The sequence below is a fragment of the Macrosteles quadrilineatus genome, unplaced genomic scaffold (genome assembly GCF_028750875.1).
Source record: "Macrosteles quadrilineatus isolate MER2022 unplaced genomic scaffold, UCM_ALF_1.0 Scaffold_6__1_contigs__length_79288215, whole genome shotgun sequence".
NCBI classification, from domain to species: domain Eukaryota; kingdom Metazoa; phylum Arthropoda; class Insecta; order Hemiptera; family Cicadellidae; genus Macrosteles; species Macrosteles quadrilineatus.
This window is the reverse complement of record NW_026542599.1, coordinates 67,549,981-67,568,333: the sequence shown is the minus strand read 5'-3', so window position 1 is coordinate 67,568,333 and position 18,353 is coordinate 67,549,981. Positions and strand designations below refer to the sequence as shown.

At 33.2% G+C, this 18,353-nt stretch overlaps 1 protein-coding gene across 1 annotated transcript; it reads left to right on the top strand.

The window, feature by feature from the left end:
* The first annotated feature begins 2,568 nt into the window (after nucleotides 1-2,568).
* LOC128996493 (peptidyl-prolyl cis-trans isomerase FKBP8) lies at nucleotides 2,569-18,326 on the top strand. The gene is made up of 7 exons (XM_054421863.1): nucleotides 2,569-3,363; nucleotides 4,076-4,204; nucleotides 6,815-7,023; nucleotides 7,343-7,466; nucleotides 15,085-15,252; nucleotides 16,873-17,079; nucleotides 18,037-18,326. The coding sequence occupies exons 1-7, from the start codon at nucleotides 3,103-3,105 to the stop codon at nucleotides 18,118-18,120; spliced, it is 1,182 nt and encodes a 393-aa protein (XP_054277838.1). The 5' UTR covers nucleotides 2,569-3,102; the 3' UTR covers nucleotides 18,121-18,326.
* The last annotated feature ends 27 nt before the right edge of the window (nucleotides 18,327-18,353 follow it).

The following is an 18,353-nucleotide window of genomic DNA, read 5'->3' as shown; positions in this document are numbered from 1 at the left end:
AGATTTATCTTACGATTAACATATTTTTAGTAATTGAAGTTATTATTAACTCATGATAAACCCTTCATAGGTTTATTCTCTGGTTTATGCAAAAGCTGTTGATTCAAAATAAAAAATTGATTTAAGATTATTGGATAATCAAAATAGATTCATGAAATCTGGAACTGCTCAAATTGTGTAGTAAGTCCAAGATAAGTCCAAGGACAGGTTAATGTTGAAATGAATTCTATGATATCTGTAGGCCAACTGATTTACCAACCGAGAGCCAAGTTTAGTTTCACATCACCTTTTATAACATAGGACATAGGTACAGATTACAGCTATCCTATATTGACCATGATGAGCTCATGCCTCCTTCAGAAAATAAAGTTTTAATCCATAAATATAATTAAATCATAGAAGATACCAAACCAATTAATTCTTTTAGAATGATAGAGAATTCAGTAAAGCGTAAAACTGAAAGTAAGTGATGAAGTCATCGTTCCCGCTAAAGAGCGCTAACCACGGTGAAGGTTTGACGTCGTCGTTCCTCCCAGCTCCCCACCACGGCTGTTGTTTCGGTGAGCCGACTCGTTGCTCTGAGTATCTAGACGCTAGTTTCCGTTCCTTCCTTGATCGTTTTCTTATTTCTTTTTTCTTTAGATCTTCTTTTTTTAAATATGGTCGAGTGTTACCCTAGGTAAATTAACGATCGTTTCACCTCCGTCCTCCTCCTCCACCGAGTCACCGACCGCCGGACCGCGCAGTTAAAAGAGTCCTACGTCCTACTTCCTACATTATAAACATAAACAATACAATTTTTTCCCTTTTTTTCTTCTAGTCCGCTTAGCAGGCTTTATTCCCTTTTATGGAACTGCAACTAGAAAAGAACAAGGAGGAACTGCAACTGTTACATGAATTTAGGTTTGGGATTTTATAAAATTAAATCATAACCTAACCAAACCAACAAAACTTGCTGATAATGAACAAATCTAATGAAGGTTTACTAATCGAAAACAAATTCTGTTCATAAAATAAAACTAGAAATGGCACAAATTTCATTTGATAATGTTTTAATAAATTAAACTGTCATAACCTAACCAAACTTGCTGATAATGAAAAAAAATCTTAGACAAAAGTACAGGCCTAATTGGTTTTTTATTATTGGTATTATTATTATTGATAAATCATAGAAATCATTATTCGGTAGACAAAGATATTAGTGTCATAGCGAGAAGTACCTCATCGATATCAGCTTACATCGCGCATGAATACGTAGGGTTGAGCGTTTAGCATGTATGTATTTTTCTAGATTCGTGTCATGTAGGCGGCCGTACGACGGCGCTGAAGGGCCACCAACTATAAAAAAAATATTTTTCTTAATCTCTGAGAAAAAACTTAGAATTCTGAGTTTAAAGTCAGAATATAACAAGTGGGCGTTCCACTCTGAGATTAAAGTCAGAATTCAACTAGTGGGCGTTCTCCTCTGAGATTAAAGTCAGAATTTAACAAGTGGGCGTTCCTCTCGGTGAAAGGAGTTATAATTCTGAGATTAAAGTCAGAATTGAATTGTGGGCGTTCATCTCTGAGATTAACGTAAGAATGCGGCCACCAATGCGGCCGTGCTACTATACTCTACTGTACTCTTCTCACGGCCTCCTTTAACTCCAGGGGCCCATTTCATAATAAACTACAAGTTACAAGTTACAACTTGTAACTTGTAATTTCCATTAGATTTGCATTGGGCGATCAGCTGATTTACTAATAATATTAGTTTGTACTTTATTATGTAATGGGCCCCAGGCCGCGGCCTGGTAGAATTGGCAACGTTGCAAGTAGAAGAACACAGTAGAATAGACAACAGAAATGATATTTATATTATTTCTTTTGTCTAAGATAGTAGGGATGATAGCATCGATATGCTGATAATATCGTTGCAATAAGAGAGGAACGCCAACAGTTCAATTCTGACTTAAGAGTTGAATGCCCACTAGTTATATTCTGACTTTTTTCCCAGAGAGGAAGAACGCCCACAATTCAATTCTGACTTTAATCTCAGACTTCTAACTCCTTTCACAGAGAGGAATGCCCACTTGTTAAATTCTGACTTTAATCTCAGAGGGGAACGCCCACTAGTTGAATTCTGACTTTAATCTCAGAGTGGAACGCCCACATGTTATAGACAATAGACAATAGACAATAGACAAATAATCTTTATTTACACATTCATTAAGAATAGTAGTAGCGTCAAATAATGTATATTGAATATGTATAATGAATATGTATAATGAATATGCGTGTATATTCTGACTTTAAACTCAGAATTCTAAGTTTTTTCTCAGAGATTAAGAAAAATATTTTTTTATAGTTGGTGGCCCTTCAGCGCCGTCGTACGGCCGTGATCTACAGTAGTCGAGTAATCCTATATAGTGGCGAGGCGGCCGGGACTGCAGTGACGTCATCGCGCGCAGTCCGCTCTGTCTGTCTGGCCTAGCTCTTGTTTGTAGTTAGTGACACTTGGATTGCATAGTGTTAGTTAAGTTTTTAGTTAAGTATTTAGTAGTGAAAGTTAAGTAGGTACTGTGTTTACTGTTTAGTGTGTTGTTAGTTTTTAATGTTTACTGATTGATTAGTGATTAGTAAGTGACTAGCGTCTCGTCTAGTGCAAGGGTGCAAGTGTGTTTTTAGTGTAGTGACTTATTTTACTTAATTACAGGACAGGTTAACGGGTTGAGGTTACTACAAACAATCAATTAAAGCGGTGGCTTATCATTGAGAGAATTAATTATTGTAGGTCAAATTAGTGATGTAGGTAGCTAGGCCTAGCCAATTACTTGTCTTTGGAGTCCAACTTAATTTCTGAAGTTAGTAGGAGAGGACTTTAATTTTGGGTGGTGACTGGAGCAGTTTAAGCATTTTAGAAACAGCTGAGTATACCATAGCATGATAACTTGGTTTAGTTATTATACCTATGTGAGGCCTTAACTTACGGCACCTTAATATGTTAATTTATGCGCAGTAAGTAAGTGTACTTAACTTATTTTGTATCCAGGAAAGTTACCTACCCTACCTAGGCTACATAGAAGGCTTACAAAAATTGACCCTAGCCTACTCTAACTAATAATGAATCTGGAAGGGTCTGCTGTTGACTCTTTTCATAAGAGTGAAAATGGGCCTAATTCGAGCAGCTTACCTTCCAACAAGGACATGAGTTCTTTTACAGAATCTAAGAATGATATTGAACATGTAGATGAAGCAAGACAAAATGGCCTTGGTGGCTCTCCGACAGATATTGAGAATGAACCTCATGGCAATTCCTCTGAAGACGAAGAAAGAGAACAAGAATGGTTGGATATATTGGGTAGTGGTCAGCTGTTAAAAAAGGTAACTTAGATGCCTAATATACTTAGGCCCAAGTTAGCTTAAGTTAATTACTTATTCATAGTAAGTTGAGCCAACGCTTAACTTATTCATATTTAGTGGGTTTTTAGCTTTTATTAATTTAGGCTACTTTTGAGAACACCTAGAACTTAACCCTCTTTTAGGTATCACAACAGAGTTTTCCTTTAGGTTAGGAGAATTTATTTTTTTATTGTGTTATCGCTTCCAGAACTTAGATTACAGGCACATGGGATTTTTAAGTAGGCTACTGTAGGCCTATCAATTGTTAATAATCGATGTAGAAAGTTCAGTTTTTGGATAGCCTACTGTAAGCTAAGTTTAACTTAGTTGAAAACTGATACTGTCAGGTTCGATAATAGCCTTTCAATGGAGTCCAATGTCAAATTTGTGCCAATCATTCATAATAATGCTATAGGCCTAAGACACTAATCAACATTGCTTCCTCTCTAATGGACTTTCCTATAGGCTAATTTATTAGCCTTTGCACCATACACTATAGGCTATTGTCGTTTTTCTAATCTCACTTCACCAGCTGTGCCCAGCTTAATTAATTAGTTTTTGGATGGATAGCTATCCCATCTCTAAAAAACTATTGTGATATGATTAATTTGATTGTAATGTAGCCCTAAGGTCTAGACTGAAGGTTATATATAGACTAGGCCTATATACATTTTGATTATGTTCATATTTTTAGGTTATCAAAAAAGGATTAAGTGATTCCAGACCTCAAAGATCTGACGTTTGTACTGTTAGATACGTTGGAAAATATGAAGACAAAGTTGTTGACGAAGGGAATGTTACAATCAACCTTGGCGATGGAGAAGTGAGTAGATCCATTTTTTCCTTACTTTACATCATTGGTGTCTTGAAAGCTCAGTTAAAAGTTGACCAGTTCTATCAGAACTAAAATAGTTACCACTTTTTAACTTTGCTTGTCCTGAACTTGAAGTTTAAAGCAGCTTCCACTAAACGGTTATTGTTTGCATAAATGTGGCAAGGGAGCATCTGAGTTTATTGATGCAAACAATCAACTGTCAACTTTTACTGCACATTTTAATTAGCCTAGGTCCTAACTTCTAACATTTTTAATCACTTAATGTAGCATAAGTAAAATAGCTAGACGGAGCTCACTAGCAGTGGTTTTAGCAAATTTCCCTATAGGGAAGTAGCTATTACCGTAGGTCTCATGGTAAGACCTAAGCCCGGGACCGATTTACTTTTTCATTTTGATGTCCCCAGAGGCCAAAAACACCATTCGTTCAAATTTTTATATATCTATATATAGAGATATATATATATGTGTCCATCCGCACGATAACTTGAGTAATTTTTGTCCGATTTTGATCAAATTTGGTTTGAAGGTGTAAGGCGGGATAAACTTGAATGAGTTCGCAAACCAGCATGATCGGACCATGGGAATGGGGGTTTACGGGGGGTTTTATGGGGTAAAAATAGGGTTTTCCCATTTTTGACCCTAAAAACACAAAATTTCACAATTTATTTTCAAACCATTTTGTAGAGCTTAAAAAAACAAATAATTTAGTCTATTGAAGCGTTATTATGCGCCTAATTGTTACGGAGAAAATTCAAAAAATTGTAATTTTAAAATTCCCATGTTATTCTTATGGAGAATAAGTCAACTGTTGTTGTTTGCACATATTTTGATCAAATTTGGAAAATACATTAATTTCTTACTAAAAAACAGTACCTTTTAATATTTTACATTAAAAAAAACTTTTTTACCCTCCCTGTTGCAGCAAACCTAAGTACTCATTAAACTAATTCTGTTAAAATAGGGAATAAATGTGATATTTTTAAGGAGACATTTTAGTTTAAATCCAATCAGGCAGATGGAAATTCGCTAAGTCTGCAGGTTTGCTGCGGCGGGGCTATTACTTAGTAACCACTGTACTTTGGTGTTATACGTTTTGTAATTGAATTCTCTTTAAAAACCATGTTAGTTGAAATTTTTTTCATATGTTGTTTTTGAGATATTAAGCTATGTTTTAAATTTTTAAGCGACCGCCATTTTGAAAATAAACACTCAAAAAAATATTTTTTTTCCTTTATAGGCTAATCTATCTATCTATATATTAATAGGCAAGCATGTTTCTTTAAAACCTTTTTTCTCAGCTCGTGTGCATCGTAGGGAAAATCTACGCATACCGTTAGAAAGCTATTTTCCTGTAGGTGTGCAGAATCCCTTTATAAATTTAAATAGGCTCAAAGATAAGCACAAAAAATGAGTTTAAAGATTTGAAAAAATTAACATGGATCTTATGCGTTGCCATGCTGGTGACAAAATAACAACGAAATATAAACAGGAAATCAAAACAAATGGAAGAAACTCCAATCACATGTTTTATTTACAGTGTGGGGTGAAAATAGAGAAGTGAGTACATTACATATTTTTGGTCGAGTTTCGACCACTGGACGACCTCTCGTACTTATTTAATACGCAAGCAGTTTTTTTGTGACAATTACTCCTCCGAAACTACTGAACCGATTGTCATGTTTTTGGTGTCATTGGAAAGAGCGTAACGTGAAGTTGTGCAGGAAACTTTCTTTTTAGGGAAATAATGAGCGAGTGAGACAATGGAGCACCTTAAAGTTTCGTATTTCTCCATAAGATTAACATTGGTAACAAAAATTGTTATGAAACTCCAGCTGTTGTCAGAAATCAAAAGTGAGAAGAAGAGCATATATTAATTGTAAACAGTAAATAACTTGGCTAATTTATCAATTGCTACAAACATTTACTGACTTGGGTGAAATTCGTTTTAAAATAACGCCTGTAATACTTAGCAATTGCTCGAATTCGAGCAACAGGGACACTAGTTAGTTCTTAAGGTAATAACTATTCTTCTTAAGGTAGGCCTAATAATGCCATAAATATACCAAATTTCCTTTTTTTATTACTAGCCTTTTTTATTATTAGGCCTAGTTCTTGAATTAAAAATGTTTTGTGAAAAAAATGGGGGCTGTACGAGTAACTTTTGAGTTTTTGTAATTTTGAATATGATATTTTGACTTGTATATGGTCCAGGAATAATACTTGAAAAATTTGTTAGAGACTTCCGGGACACCCTGTAGGCCTATAGGCCTACATAAATTGGTATGAATCGGAAGAATTAAGATGTCAAATATCTAGGCCTAGATCAAAAATTAAAGAAAAAATAGATGGCTTCACATTTCAATCCTGAGATGGTTAAACTGGACCCAGCTGTAGGCCTACTTGATAACTGGATTTTCTTTTCAATAAATCATATTTAAAAATGGATGGTCTCGATTATGAAAACAGCTAGGCCTACACTGTCATCTCGCTCTTTTCTACTCTCGCCCTGCGGTAATATTAAATTAAAACACAGGTATACATTCACAGTTGTCAATTTATCATAATGAACCGATGGAGAAATATTTGAACAATTTACAGGTTATTCAAGGACTGGATTTCACGTTACCGCTGATGGACTTAGAAGAGGAAGCAGAAGTAAAAGTTGGGCCTCGGTTCGCCTTTGGTTCTGAAGGAAGAGCTCCTGACATTCCCCCCGATGCAACTCTGTATTACACGGTTACCTTGGTCAGTGCGGAACCCGAACCTCTCATAGAGACGTTGCCACTCAAACAAAGGAAGGAAATTGGGTAAGTAATAGGACCTTTAATGTTTTAGTTAACAATTTAGTTACAGCTTATTAGTTTAATTATAGGCTAAATTAAATGAAGGACTGAAGCTTAATAATTTTTTGCCAATATTTAAACTTAAGTCGTTATGGCTTGTATTTATTTTACTTGAAATAATACATGGTCATAAAAAGATTTTCCTTAGCGCTGAATTTATAGAATTTAAATTCAACTAGCTTACACAATTGCCGAAATTTCCTTCTTCTTAATATATCTTTGTACCTAAAACCCTTTAGCTACCGGTATAAAATTATCAAGACATGTTATGGTTGGTTTTCAGAAACCGAAAGAAAGAAAGGGGGAACTACTGGTATACTAGGAAAGATCACACTTTGGCCATACAATGCTATAGAAGAGCTTTGGAATACCTTGATGACCACGGTCTTTCAGCTGAAAACCAAACGGTAATTATATGTCTATGATATACTCCGTTAGAAAGGTTTTGGTCTTATGACACTATATTTTACTTATTTAGACTAGAGTGTTTTATCTGCAAAGAATAATTAATGGTATGAAATTTGGTTTACTAAAACTATAGTGTATATCTCTTGTGTAACTATGAACATTTTCCTTCGTGATCTTAAACAAAAATCACGTATATTACAGTATAGACATTTTATATAGTAAAAGGGAGTTAAATTTAGATACTTGGTCGTTGATAAAATGCAGTTTAACAATCGAGGTTATAAATATATCATTTTACTAATGATAAGTTATCAATAGAAGGTCAACTGTAGAGATATAGCCATTCATCAAATTATCAATTGTTGATCTTACATTGTAACATAGTTCTACTTGTTTCATAATGAGCAGCTGTGATTCTATATTGTTTGTAGTTGATTTTGATCAAAAGTAACCTGATCCCGCCACAAAATGTAATTGACTTGTTGACAAGAAATAACAAGTAATAATTAATAACAAAATACTTTACCAAAATGAGGAAAACAAGTGGTACCAGGAAACTGACTCATACTTTCTCCCATTAGCTTTACTTAAAAATCAATCAACCTACTACTTTTACGAGAAAAACAATTATTAATGGGTGAGGGAACTACCACTTTTAAACTCCAGGCCGCGGCCTTCGAAGTGTTTAGTGGCAGCTTATGCGTATTTCGTGTATTTTTTAAGAATGGGAAAGCTTAAGTTAGGCTATAAAAATATTGATTCTATTTTAAATGTAGGCCTACAAAAATAAATTTTCTATTTATTATATTGTTTTGGCTTATTTGTGGTGATAATTTTAAATTTAAATCAACCTTTTCCACTCTCATCTTTGTAGGGTTCTGCCTCATGCCCTAGGTTTAATTTATTATGCAGGTCATTAAGCTTACCAGTACTTTAACTTAAAATTTTATTACACTAATAATAAAAAATTAAATTTCATAAACTCTTTTTCAAATAGGCCTATCCTTTTTTTCTGGAAGCCGACATCGACACGTGATATGATTGCGAAACAGCCGATGTTGGCTCGCGGCCGACAAGAGATAAAGTAGGCCTTCGTCTGGCCCTAAACAGTGGCCTGGAGTTAAAGGTGGCCGTGGTAAGGGGCAGGAGTAACTATGGATTATTATGGTGGAATTTACAGAAATTGCAGTAAATTTTGAACCGTAAAATATACAGTGTGTAATTATTATAATTATTGGTGGTGAAACTTTGTCCAGGTTTATAAGGACATACTACTAAATTTTAATCAAAATTGGTCAAAGCTGTTATTGGGGAAATCCATTATTTTATAGTTTTTTATGAGAAAAATCACCATTAACAATAACAAAATAAATTAAAATACGCCTGGAGAAACGATGGATTAGTACCAACATAGCAATGTTCATCAAAATCAAAAACCACTTTTTTGTTGCGGGGGACTCAAAATGGATATATTCACCCAAAACTCTAACTCAAAAATTTTGACAAAAACAATATTTTCTTTATACTATGTACTAGGGGGAGAAAGTAATGACGAAAAATTAATAAAAACTTAAGTTTAAGTACACTTAAAGTCCTCACAGCTTTTTCTGTGTTCATTTGTTCAGAAGCAAAAATATCAGAACCAAAAATCAGATTTTTCTATATTTATGGTAATTTTTATAAAAGTTAATTCTTGAGTGGACTTTAGCTTTTGACACATTGTAGGTTGTATCTGTGAAGTTTTCACTGTAGAGAAGTCTGTTTGTGCAAGTCACCATGAGTATTTGCATAAATTAGACTTTGAGCCTACAATCATCCATCTTGTTTGCATATTGGTTAGTTTGACAAACAAACTAAGGCCTGGCTTGAGCAATGTTGTAAAAACCTCCCAATTATCAATTCGTTTTCCTGATATCCAGTACGTTTTCAATCTGATACCATTCTGTTTGGCGCTGGATAAACTTATACATAAGTTGTTTGATTATGTTGACACCTACTGAAAAGTGTACCTCTGAAATAATTTAAGTAGTTATTCTTAGTGGCAATTAGCTGCTTCTAAATGTGTGAATTGGCAATCAAATATAATTAGAATTTAACACACATCAATTAGTGTAATTGGTCAATTAGTTTGAATTATACTCTTAACTGTCCTAATGAGGCAATACATTTTGTTATTATATTTTAAGAGGTGCTAGCCCGTCCTACGTACGGGAGTAGTCAGTTAAAACTGTGTATAATTCAGAACAGTTAGCTTACACGTATAAAGACAAAATTTTATTGCAGCCTACAGTTGAAAGAGTAATTATCAATTGAGAAGTAGTGTATAGGCCTAGTCAACGATATCACCTTCCAATTCCATCGCCTCTTTCATAATCAATATCACCACAATACAATTACTCATACTATACACAACTTCCAGTAGGTCTGAATAGAAACTCCCTAAAATAAAACGAAAACATCCAATAAAATTCACAGTACACATAATTATAACGTTGGTGTCCTGACATCATTAAACGAATCGTCCACACATATCAATTTCACTGCATCAATTGCTAAATAAATAAGTGTAAACAAAGAAAAGTAAAAACATCAACATATAGTTTGTTTTGGTAAACAGCTGAGTCAAAAATAAAATAATATTCATTTGAACAAAAGAACTAACTGGTCACATGGTGAAGAAATTTAAAACGTAAACACGCTAGTAGAGCTAGTGACGTAATTAATTGTCTATGTTTATTATCCATTCCGTTATCAGTTCTAATATCCTTAATATCCTTAATAATTAAACCACCCTCATTGAATCAATGTACACCGTAATCCCCCATATTCATTTATTTAAACCATAAAATATTCAAAGCCTCCAAACTAAACCACAACTAAACACACGCCAAACAACTTTTTAGATTTCACAAAAGATTGACCTAGGAATTGACGTTGTGCTCAATCTATGTCATTCATCTATGGGTCAATCCATATCAAGTGATCCAGAAATAAAATAATTGGTTGCTTGACCATTTTTAAAATAAATAATAATTTTATCCTAGATACCTCTATCAATTCTGGGTTTAAAAGTGATTTTAATTTTTTTTTATCTCTTTTGTTACTTCTACGGCGGCCATTTTTGTTTTGCGGAACACGCAAATTTTTGCTCATGTTAGGGTTTGCGTTAACTTGCACAACTCGGTAACCATGAACACTAGAGTGATGAAACAAAAAGCATTTTAATCTGAAAAAAACAGCCTAAATATTATGTTCAGTACATATTTATTGAAATGTGTATCAAAAACAGTTTTAAACCCATCTCAACATTTCATAAGAAAACGGAAAAATTTCCGGAAGGCGTATTACCATTGGAACGAATAAAATCTCAGACTTGATTTTTTTTGTGTGTGTAGCAACTCAGTAGAACTGTTTGTATTTCAAATATCAACCATGAGACTTAATTCCTTTAAAAGTTATAATTTTTCAAAAACTGAAATTTTTTGAAAAATTCAAATTTTGAGTCTCAATATCTTTGTTGGGACAAAGTTTAAAAATCTGAAATTTTTACCAAAAACCCCTCTTATGGTTGTTATACTGCTGTATGAATTTCATCTTTGAGATTTACTTTTAAGCTAAGTTACAGTATCATGAAAATCACAAAAGCTCGGCCAACGTGGCTAGTACTGTAGGTAGCTTAAAGATTAATTTATAGGTGTAGGTAATTATTTTATTTAATGTAAACTTATCTTAATGTACACATTTCAAAAATCCAAAACAGATTTTTAACTTAAACTTTGTACCCAAAGTACAAATTAGGCCTATATGTACCGCTACGGTACTAAAAATAAATAAAATCCTGCTAAATTTTAAGTTTTATTCATCATTTAACTTAAATAAAACTTAGTTAATTCTATTTACATTGAGGTCTTAAAATTTATTTTCCATTTAGATTTAATGTACCAATCACTCCACTCCAGTTATCGAAACTGGAAACGAACTTACTCTGAAAACGAACGCTCACTCCACTCCATCTATCGAAACTGAAAACGAAAACTGTTGTGTGTATCATGTGTGTACTATGAACAGCTGTGATTAATACAAATTATTCGTCTGTTTAACTAAACAAAACCTGTATAACACAAATCAATAAAGTGTTTATTGTGGTATTTTGAAAAAAAAAATGACTCATATTCTGTGGGAACTGATACAGTTTCCAGTACCTACAGGAAGTCGTAAATGAGTCACAAAACACAGTTTTTCTTAACAAAATAATTCATTTTTATAACAGATGAAGAAATCACTCAACACCACAACAACAAACTCCTGGACCGATTTGAGAACTGTTTAAAGATTACTGGAACAAGAAGCTTCCATTGTTTTATTCCTGTACCGGACAGTAGTAATGTTCTAGGTGCTTCGTAACCTCACTAGCAACTGAAAGCTGTAAAAATTACACTTCATACCAAAGACTCTATTGCATTTGTGTATGACAGTGGTGGGTGGCAGAGGTGATTGACATCAGTTATCAAAATAAAGATCCAGCAGAACCAACAACCAACCGCCTTTAAAACAAATTAGAAAGACCAAGCTTGGGTGCCTATAAACAAAGTTTTGAGAAAATTAAATCTCTTTTAACTGACAAAAACCACTGGAAGGACAAACCCAAACTGAATGAAGAAACATCCAAACTTCCTAATTAGCATGATCAAAGTAGAACAAAACACACTAACAAGTAAAAAAAGTTGTATACTTTAAGAACTTGTCTTTCAAACAGCTTTTGTATGTGAAATTTCTAATATTCTTTATTAAAATGAAAGTGGTTCAATAAATTCATAAATGAGTTCAAAATATTTAGGCCTATTGAAAAAAAGGTGTAAACCCGAATGAAAATAATCTGATAAAAAGTTTTTTTTAATTTCACATAAGACAAGAAATTTGCAAGAAAAGGCTATACCTACATTACTTTAAAGTAAGTTAGGTAAGTTTACATTAAATAAAATAATTACCTACACCTATAAATTAATTTTTAAGCTACCTACAGTACTAGCCGCGTTGGCCGAGCTTATGGGGTTTTTGCGATTTTCATGATACTGTAACTTAGCTTAAAAGTAAATCTCAAAGATGAAATTCATACAGCAGTATAACCACCATAAGAGGGGTTTTTGGTAAAAATTTCAGATTTTTTAACTTTGTCCCAACAAAGATATTGAGACTCAAAATTTGAATTTTTCAAAAAATTCCAGTTTTTGAAAAATGTTAATTTTTAAAGGAATTAAGTCTCATGGTTGATATTTGAAATACAAACAATTCTACTGAGTTGCTACACACACACAAAAAATCAAGTCTGAGATTTTATTCGTTCCAATGGTAATACGCCTTCAAAAGTTTAAATTTTTCCGTTTTCTTATGAAATGTTGAGATGGGTTTAAAACTGTTTTTGATACACATTTCAATAAATATGTACTGAACATAATATTTAGGCTGTTTCTTCCAGATTAAAATGCTTTTTGTTTCATCACTCTAGTGTTCATGGTTACCGAGTTAAGCAAGTTAACGCAAACCCTTACATGAGCAAAAATTTGCGTGTTCCGCAAAACAAAAATGGCCGCCGTAGGAGTAACAAAATAGATAAAAAAAATTTAAAATCACTTTTGAACCCAGAATTGATAAATGTATCTAGGATAAAAATATTATTTATTTTAAAAATGGTCAAGCAACCCTGTTGGATCACTTGATATGGATAGACCCCTATATATCTTTGGATAAAACCCGTCTGAGGTTGTGGTGGTAATTTAAAATCGTATTCCTGAAGATTCTTGATCTCCTTTATGACATAAATATTTCCGGGCCTAATCCAAACAAAGTTTAAGCATTCAAAAACATTGATTGTAAACAAACCAAGATAAATTAAAACTTGTAAAAAAGGGATTTTCCTACCCTTTCCTAAAAAGGTTGAGCAGTAAATTAATAAGCATATCCTCTTTTTAAGACTTGTGTACAGAGCTTCGACTTGTATACATCGATGGTGTTACTTATCTAGGTGGTCTACTTATCTTACTTATTTCCTATAATCAATGACAAAATAAGAGTAAATAAAATAACCTCATAGTTCCATAATTTATATTTAACCAGCTGTTAGTTAAAACAAATTATATTGCTCTAAAACAAATTCGAAGATTACAAAGATTGCTTTAAGAAATAATTTGAACATCTCCTAGTATTTTACTATGTATATTTAATTAATCTGTCATCCTCTTACAGAAGAATTGAACGTATCAATGATTAGCATTACACATAGTATAAATAAGTCAACTCTAAGTATGTCTTTACATTTTTATCCAAATGCTGAATTTGTGACTCAAAATCTGAATGTTTACAGCTGTTATGTTAAGCAAATTATTTTATGCCAAAAGCTAGTTTAGAATCTTAGCGTCGGCTGCTAGACTTTTTAAAAATTAAAACTTAATTTCTAAAAAACTCGGACTCTAAACTAAAATTATGGCTTCGACATTCCCTAGTTCTCAAAATTATCTTTCTTTCAACACAAAAATCATGAAAATCCGTCGAGTGGTTGATTCAGAATCGTGAAATAAAAAAACACTGTTTTGTTTTAATATTATAGATACTCTTAACTTTTCTATGCTATGTTGAGTATTTTTAAAGATGACAAACTTATTACCTTTAATCCCGATGGGTCAAACGACTGCAACAATTGATATCCGCGACACACGATTTTGAGCCATTTTCTTTATTTCCCCCCAGCTATACCTTCCTCCAGGTAATTTTCAACAGATTTTTCTTTGACTAGTATTTAAAGAAAGTATTGTTTTCATCAACATTTCCTAATTTGAGTTTTTAGTGAAAATATCCGTTTTGAGCCCCCCTGAGTCCTAGAAGTAGTTTTCAAAGTGTTGTACTTGTGTGTGTGTGTGTGTGTCTGTAGCTACAGGTGTGGTCTGATTTTGATACAATTTGGTATATCGACACTAATCCATGGTAGCCTATCCCCAGACATTTTTGAAATTTTAATTTTTTTTATGTTTCCATAAAATGACAAAAAACAGCTAAACAATTTTTTAGTACGTTGTATTACTTTAACTCTTTCAAAAATGGTACAAACCCCATTGCTGTAAAAATGTTGGTTATTGCCTAACGGTGAAAAGCTATTGCAACTTTTGTGATTTTCCCTTAAAACACCATAAAATAACAGAAAATTCTGATTTCTAAAAAAAACCTTAGACTAGTTTCAATTTTAATTTAGTATCTTACAGTCCTCTTAACTCTTAACAAAATATTAAAACAATAATTGCTGTAAAAATTAGAGTTCAAAAGCTATTGCATTTTATGTGCTTTCTCCCATTAAAATCATAGTTACTCATACCCCTTAAACCTGCAAGAGTTGTTAACAAGCTAATGGGAGAAAGTATTTGTCAGATTGCTGATAAGGTTATTTCCACTTGTTTTTGTTTCCTATTTTCTTGCGGGGTTCAGTCGATGCTATCCACCTGTAGACTACCTTTTCTGTTAACTGAGTTTTAGCAAGGTCCATTTGGACTCTCTTCCATAACTCCTCGTTTCCTACTATGCCTGGGCATCTGATTTCAAAGAATAAACTGTAAAATTATGATTTTTCAGGAACCTGAAGAAGAAATCCATTCTTTGCTAGAAGACAGAATCAAAGTGTACAACAATCTGGCTGCGGCTCAACTGAAGATAAAGGCGTTTGAAGCAGCTCTTCAATCCGTGGAAAATGTCCTTAGATGTCAACCTGAAAATGTTAAAGCTCTTTTTAGGAAAGGAAAAGTAAGTTATATTTATTTTTAGGGATGGACGATATTGGATTTCTAGTTCGAGACGAGACGAGATGAGATTTTTTATTTCTCATAAAATTTTGCGACGGGATTTCCCTTCTCATACACAACGGGAAATGCATGTTTGACATTTTTACCTGATTTTGTAACATTGTTAGATGACTGTTTAAATACAGAAATAATAATAATAGAAAAGAATATTTAAAATCTTTTATTAAAAAAACATCAGCATAAAAATGTATATTAATTACACCTAACTTATTAAAAATGCTTACGATTAGGAAAAATTGTGATATCAGTTAGGATAGAAAAACTCATCCTTAAAATAAAATAAATCATAAAATTTATTTATTTATTTATTGCTCTTGACAATTTTTAAATTGTTTAGCATACAATTTAGTTATTCTAATATTTATAGTTACATATAGGTTATTTTATAAAATTACACTTTAAATTAAATTTAACTTTAAACAAATAAATCAATACATTAAAGAAATTGAGGAAATCTAAAACACATTTTACATTTATTAAGAATGCCTTTTAAAGTATTTAACTCATAACCCCTGGGGAATATAATACTGTTGCCCTTAACTCCAACGGTGTGCAGTGAACATAAAAAATGAAAATAAAAGCAGTATTAATTTTTATAAAATAGTTACTTTTTTGGCTTTTTTATAGTAGTAAAACATGCCTCACACTGCTTACACTTAACAAAACCTCTCAAATGATAAAATAATAAAAGTAATATTTACATGTAAAGAATTAATTAAATAAGAACGCCTTTGCAAAGGAAACGCATCTTATTAACTATTGCATTGACTTTCTGCAGGTGTTTTTTCGTTGTCAGGCACCGAAGTCCACGCTCTAACCACTAGACCAGCTCGCTCCCCAAAAATTACACTAAAGCCATGTTAGGCACGTATTTCAAACAAAAATTCCAACGTTTGAGGCAACTAGGACATTATCAACTATAGACTTTGTTCAGTTCAGACTTATAGTGGTTTGACGACAACCTGTGTATGAATCACAGACGTTGCTGAACAATTGTGTTGTTATGTGTATAGCCACACAAACTACGCTACAAGTTCATGTCCCATTCACTCAGGCTGTTCAGGATATACAGATTTTTTGCTGCTTTTCCTTATTATCTAGTATATTACTGTACCACTGCTCTCAACAAAACGTGTGGTTTTGAAACATGTCCAATTATTTTTTATTAACTTTTGATAGTATGGAATTCTTCTAGTCCTGACAAGGATGGTCATGGGCATCCATCTAACTGTTCCATAAGGGGCCTGTGGGGTAAGGAATAACCCTCAGTTAAAAGAGGATTCAGTGGTCCTCCCCCAAAAACTTTATAAATGCATACAAAGTTGTTGATTTTACAAATTTTGTAACTAAATTTGCTCTATGTACTTTAAATATATTGTTTTTACATCAGTTTTAACATTTTTTTAAAAACTGGTTAACGTAGGGTCTTATAAATCATACTTGGGTCCCCCCGTTGCTCATGTTGATGGGCCCATAAGTACAGTATTTGGTCCTGATGTGCCTGAACGAGAGAAACTATTATGTATTAAGTGAAAAGTGTTAACAAGATTTTGATTAACAGATAATGGCAGAAAAGGGGGAGACAGAAGAAGCTGTGGCTCTTCTTAGAAAAGCGCTGACAATAGAACCGGAGAATAGTCAGACTAGGAATGAACTGAATCAGCTGTTGGCCAAACAGAAGAAAGACATTGATCTGCAGAAGAACCTGTACAAGAAGATGCTGGGGACGAACAAGGCTAAAGAGGATGAACCACCTCCCAACAATGATGTGAGTTTATAAGGGTTAGGTTTGATTAAATTAAGCAAATTTCAAGTTGGATTGGCTTTTGAATTGTTAGAATTAACAAACTACCTGTGTTGCAATCGGAACGGCTTGTGGTAAATCTATTTATACAACAATGGATTGTATCTGATGGTTAAAAAGTACATGAACGTTTATTTGTCAGATAAAGAAATGGCATGGATTAAACGCTGCTTTGTAGAAGATTTTTCGTCATCAACCTTAAATGAAGGCAGTATTTTTAAGTAAGGGTTGATTTTATGATTGTGTAACTTTGTAGTTCGCATTTGACCCACTGGCATCATTTGTGAACAGAATTACACCATTTGCAGCGCTGTAGCTGACGTGTACACTTCACTTGGAGTTTAAAACCATTAATACCAGTGATACATTTTTTGATTGCAAAAAACATATCCAATGCAGACTTTTATCGCCAGATGATCGAAGGTTATGGCCCTTATGCAATCAGTGCGGATCGCTTCAGGCGTTCAGGAGGAGTATGTTAAAATCAAAAGTGTATTACAAGAGCTTCGCTCGCTCCCCTCAATTATGTTCATGTCACGTAGCGCCAAAGTGATGGGTATCTTATTAGGTTTGTGTGGGAAATTAGATATAAGCACATTATTGGTTCTACTGTAGAGTGATAAATCACTACTAACCGTAGAACATATTGAATTTTCTACTCTTAATGATTGATCTCAATAGAGATTTCAAAATCTAAGAATACAAAAATAAATACCCACAATACACGTATTTTGTTGGAAGAAATTTGAAGACTTACTTTTTATTATAAATTAAATTCACAGTAGGCCTATGGTGCTGATATTTATTTGTGAAACATAGGTATTGTCTGTTGGCATTAGATAGATCTTTTAAAAACTGAATCATATCTCGAATGATTCAGCTCATTATTTGTTCATTACTGAATTGCTCATCTTGTTGCAGGCTAAACTATGGGGTGTGTTGGTTGGGGCGGTTGGAGCCTTGGTTAGTGTATTCGTAGCCTACAAGTGGTACAAACCTGTGTGAACAACCACTTAAAGACTATAATTTTACTAAGTGATTTTTTGTTGGCATTTGAATTTATTGTTAGGTACCATATCGTTACTATATTGCAGACAAGTGCATTTCAAATATAATATATTCCTCTTCGTATTATCCGATCATGTTGTGTTGTTTTCATGAATATTTTTGATACTGTTTTGTTTAGTTGTGATTAAATGAATACTTGTTTATCTGTTTTGTGTTTACCTGTTTCACTA

Excerpts from the sequence above, each read along its gene's own strand:
- LOC128996493 (XM_054421863.1), top strand. The coding sequence starts at position 3,103 with ATGAATCTGGAAGGGTCTGCTGTTGACTCTTTTCATAAGAGTGAAAAT. Across the intron at positions 3,364-4,075 it reads GTGGTCAGCTGTTAAAAAAG|GTTATCAAAAAAGGATTAAG; the intron begins GTAACTTAGATG and ends TCATATTTTTAG. Across the intron at positions 7,467-15,084 it reads TTTCAGCTGAAAACCAAACG|GAACCTGAAGAAGAAATCCA; the intron begins GTAATTATATGT and ends ATGATTTTTCAG.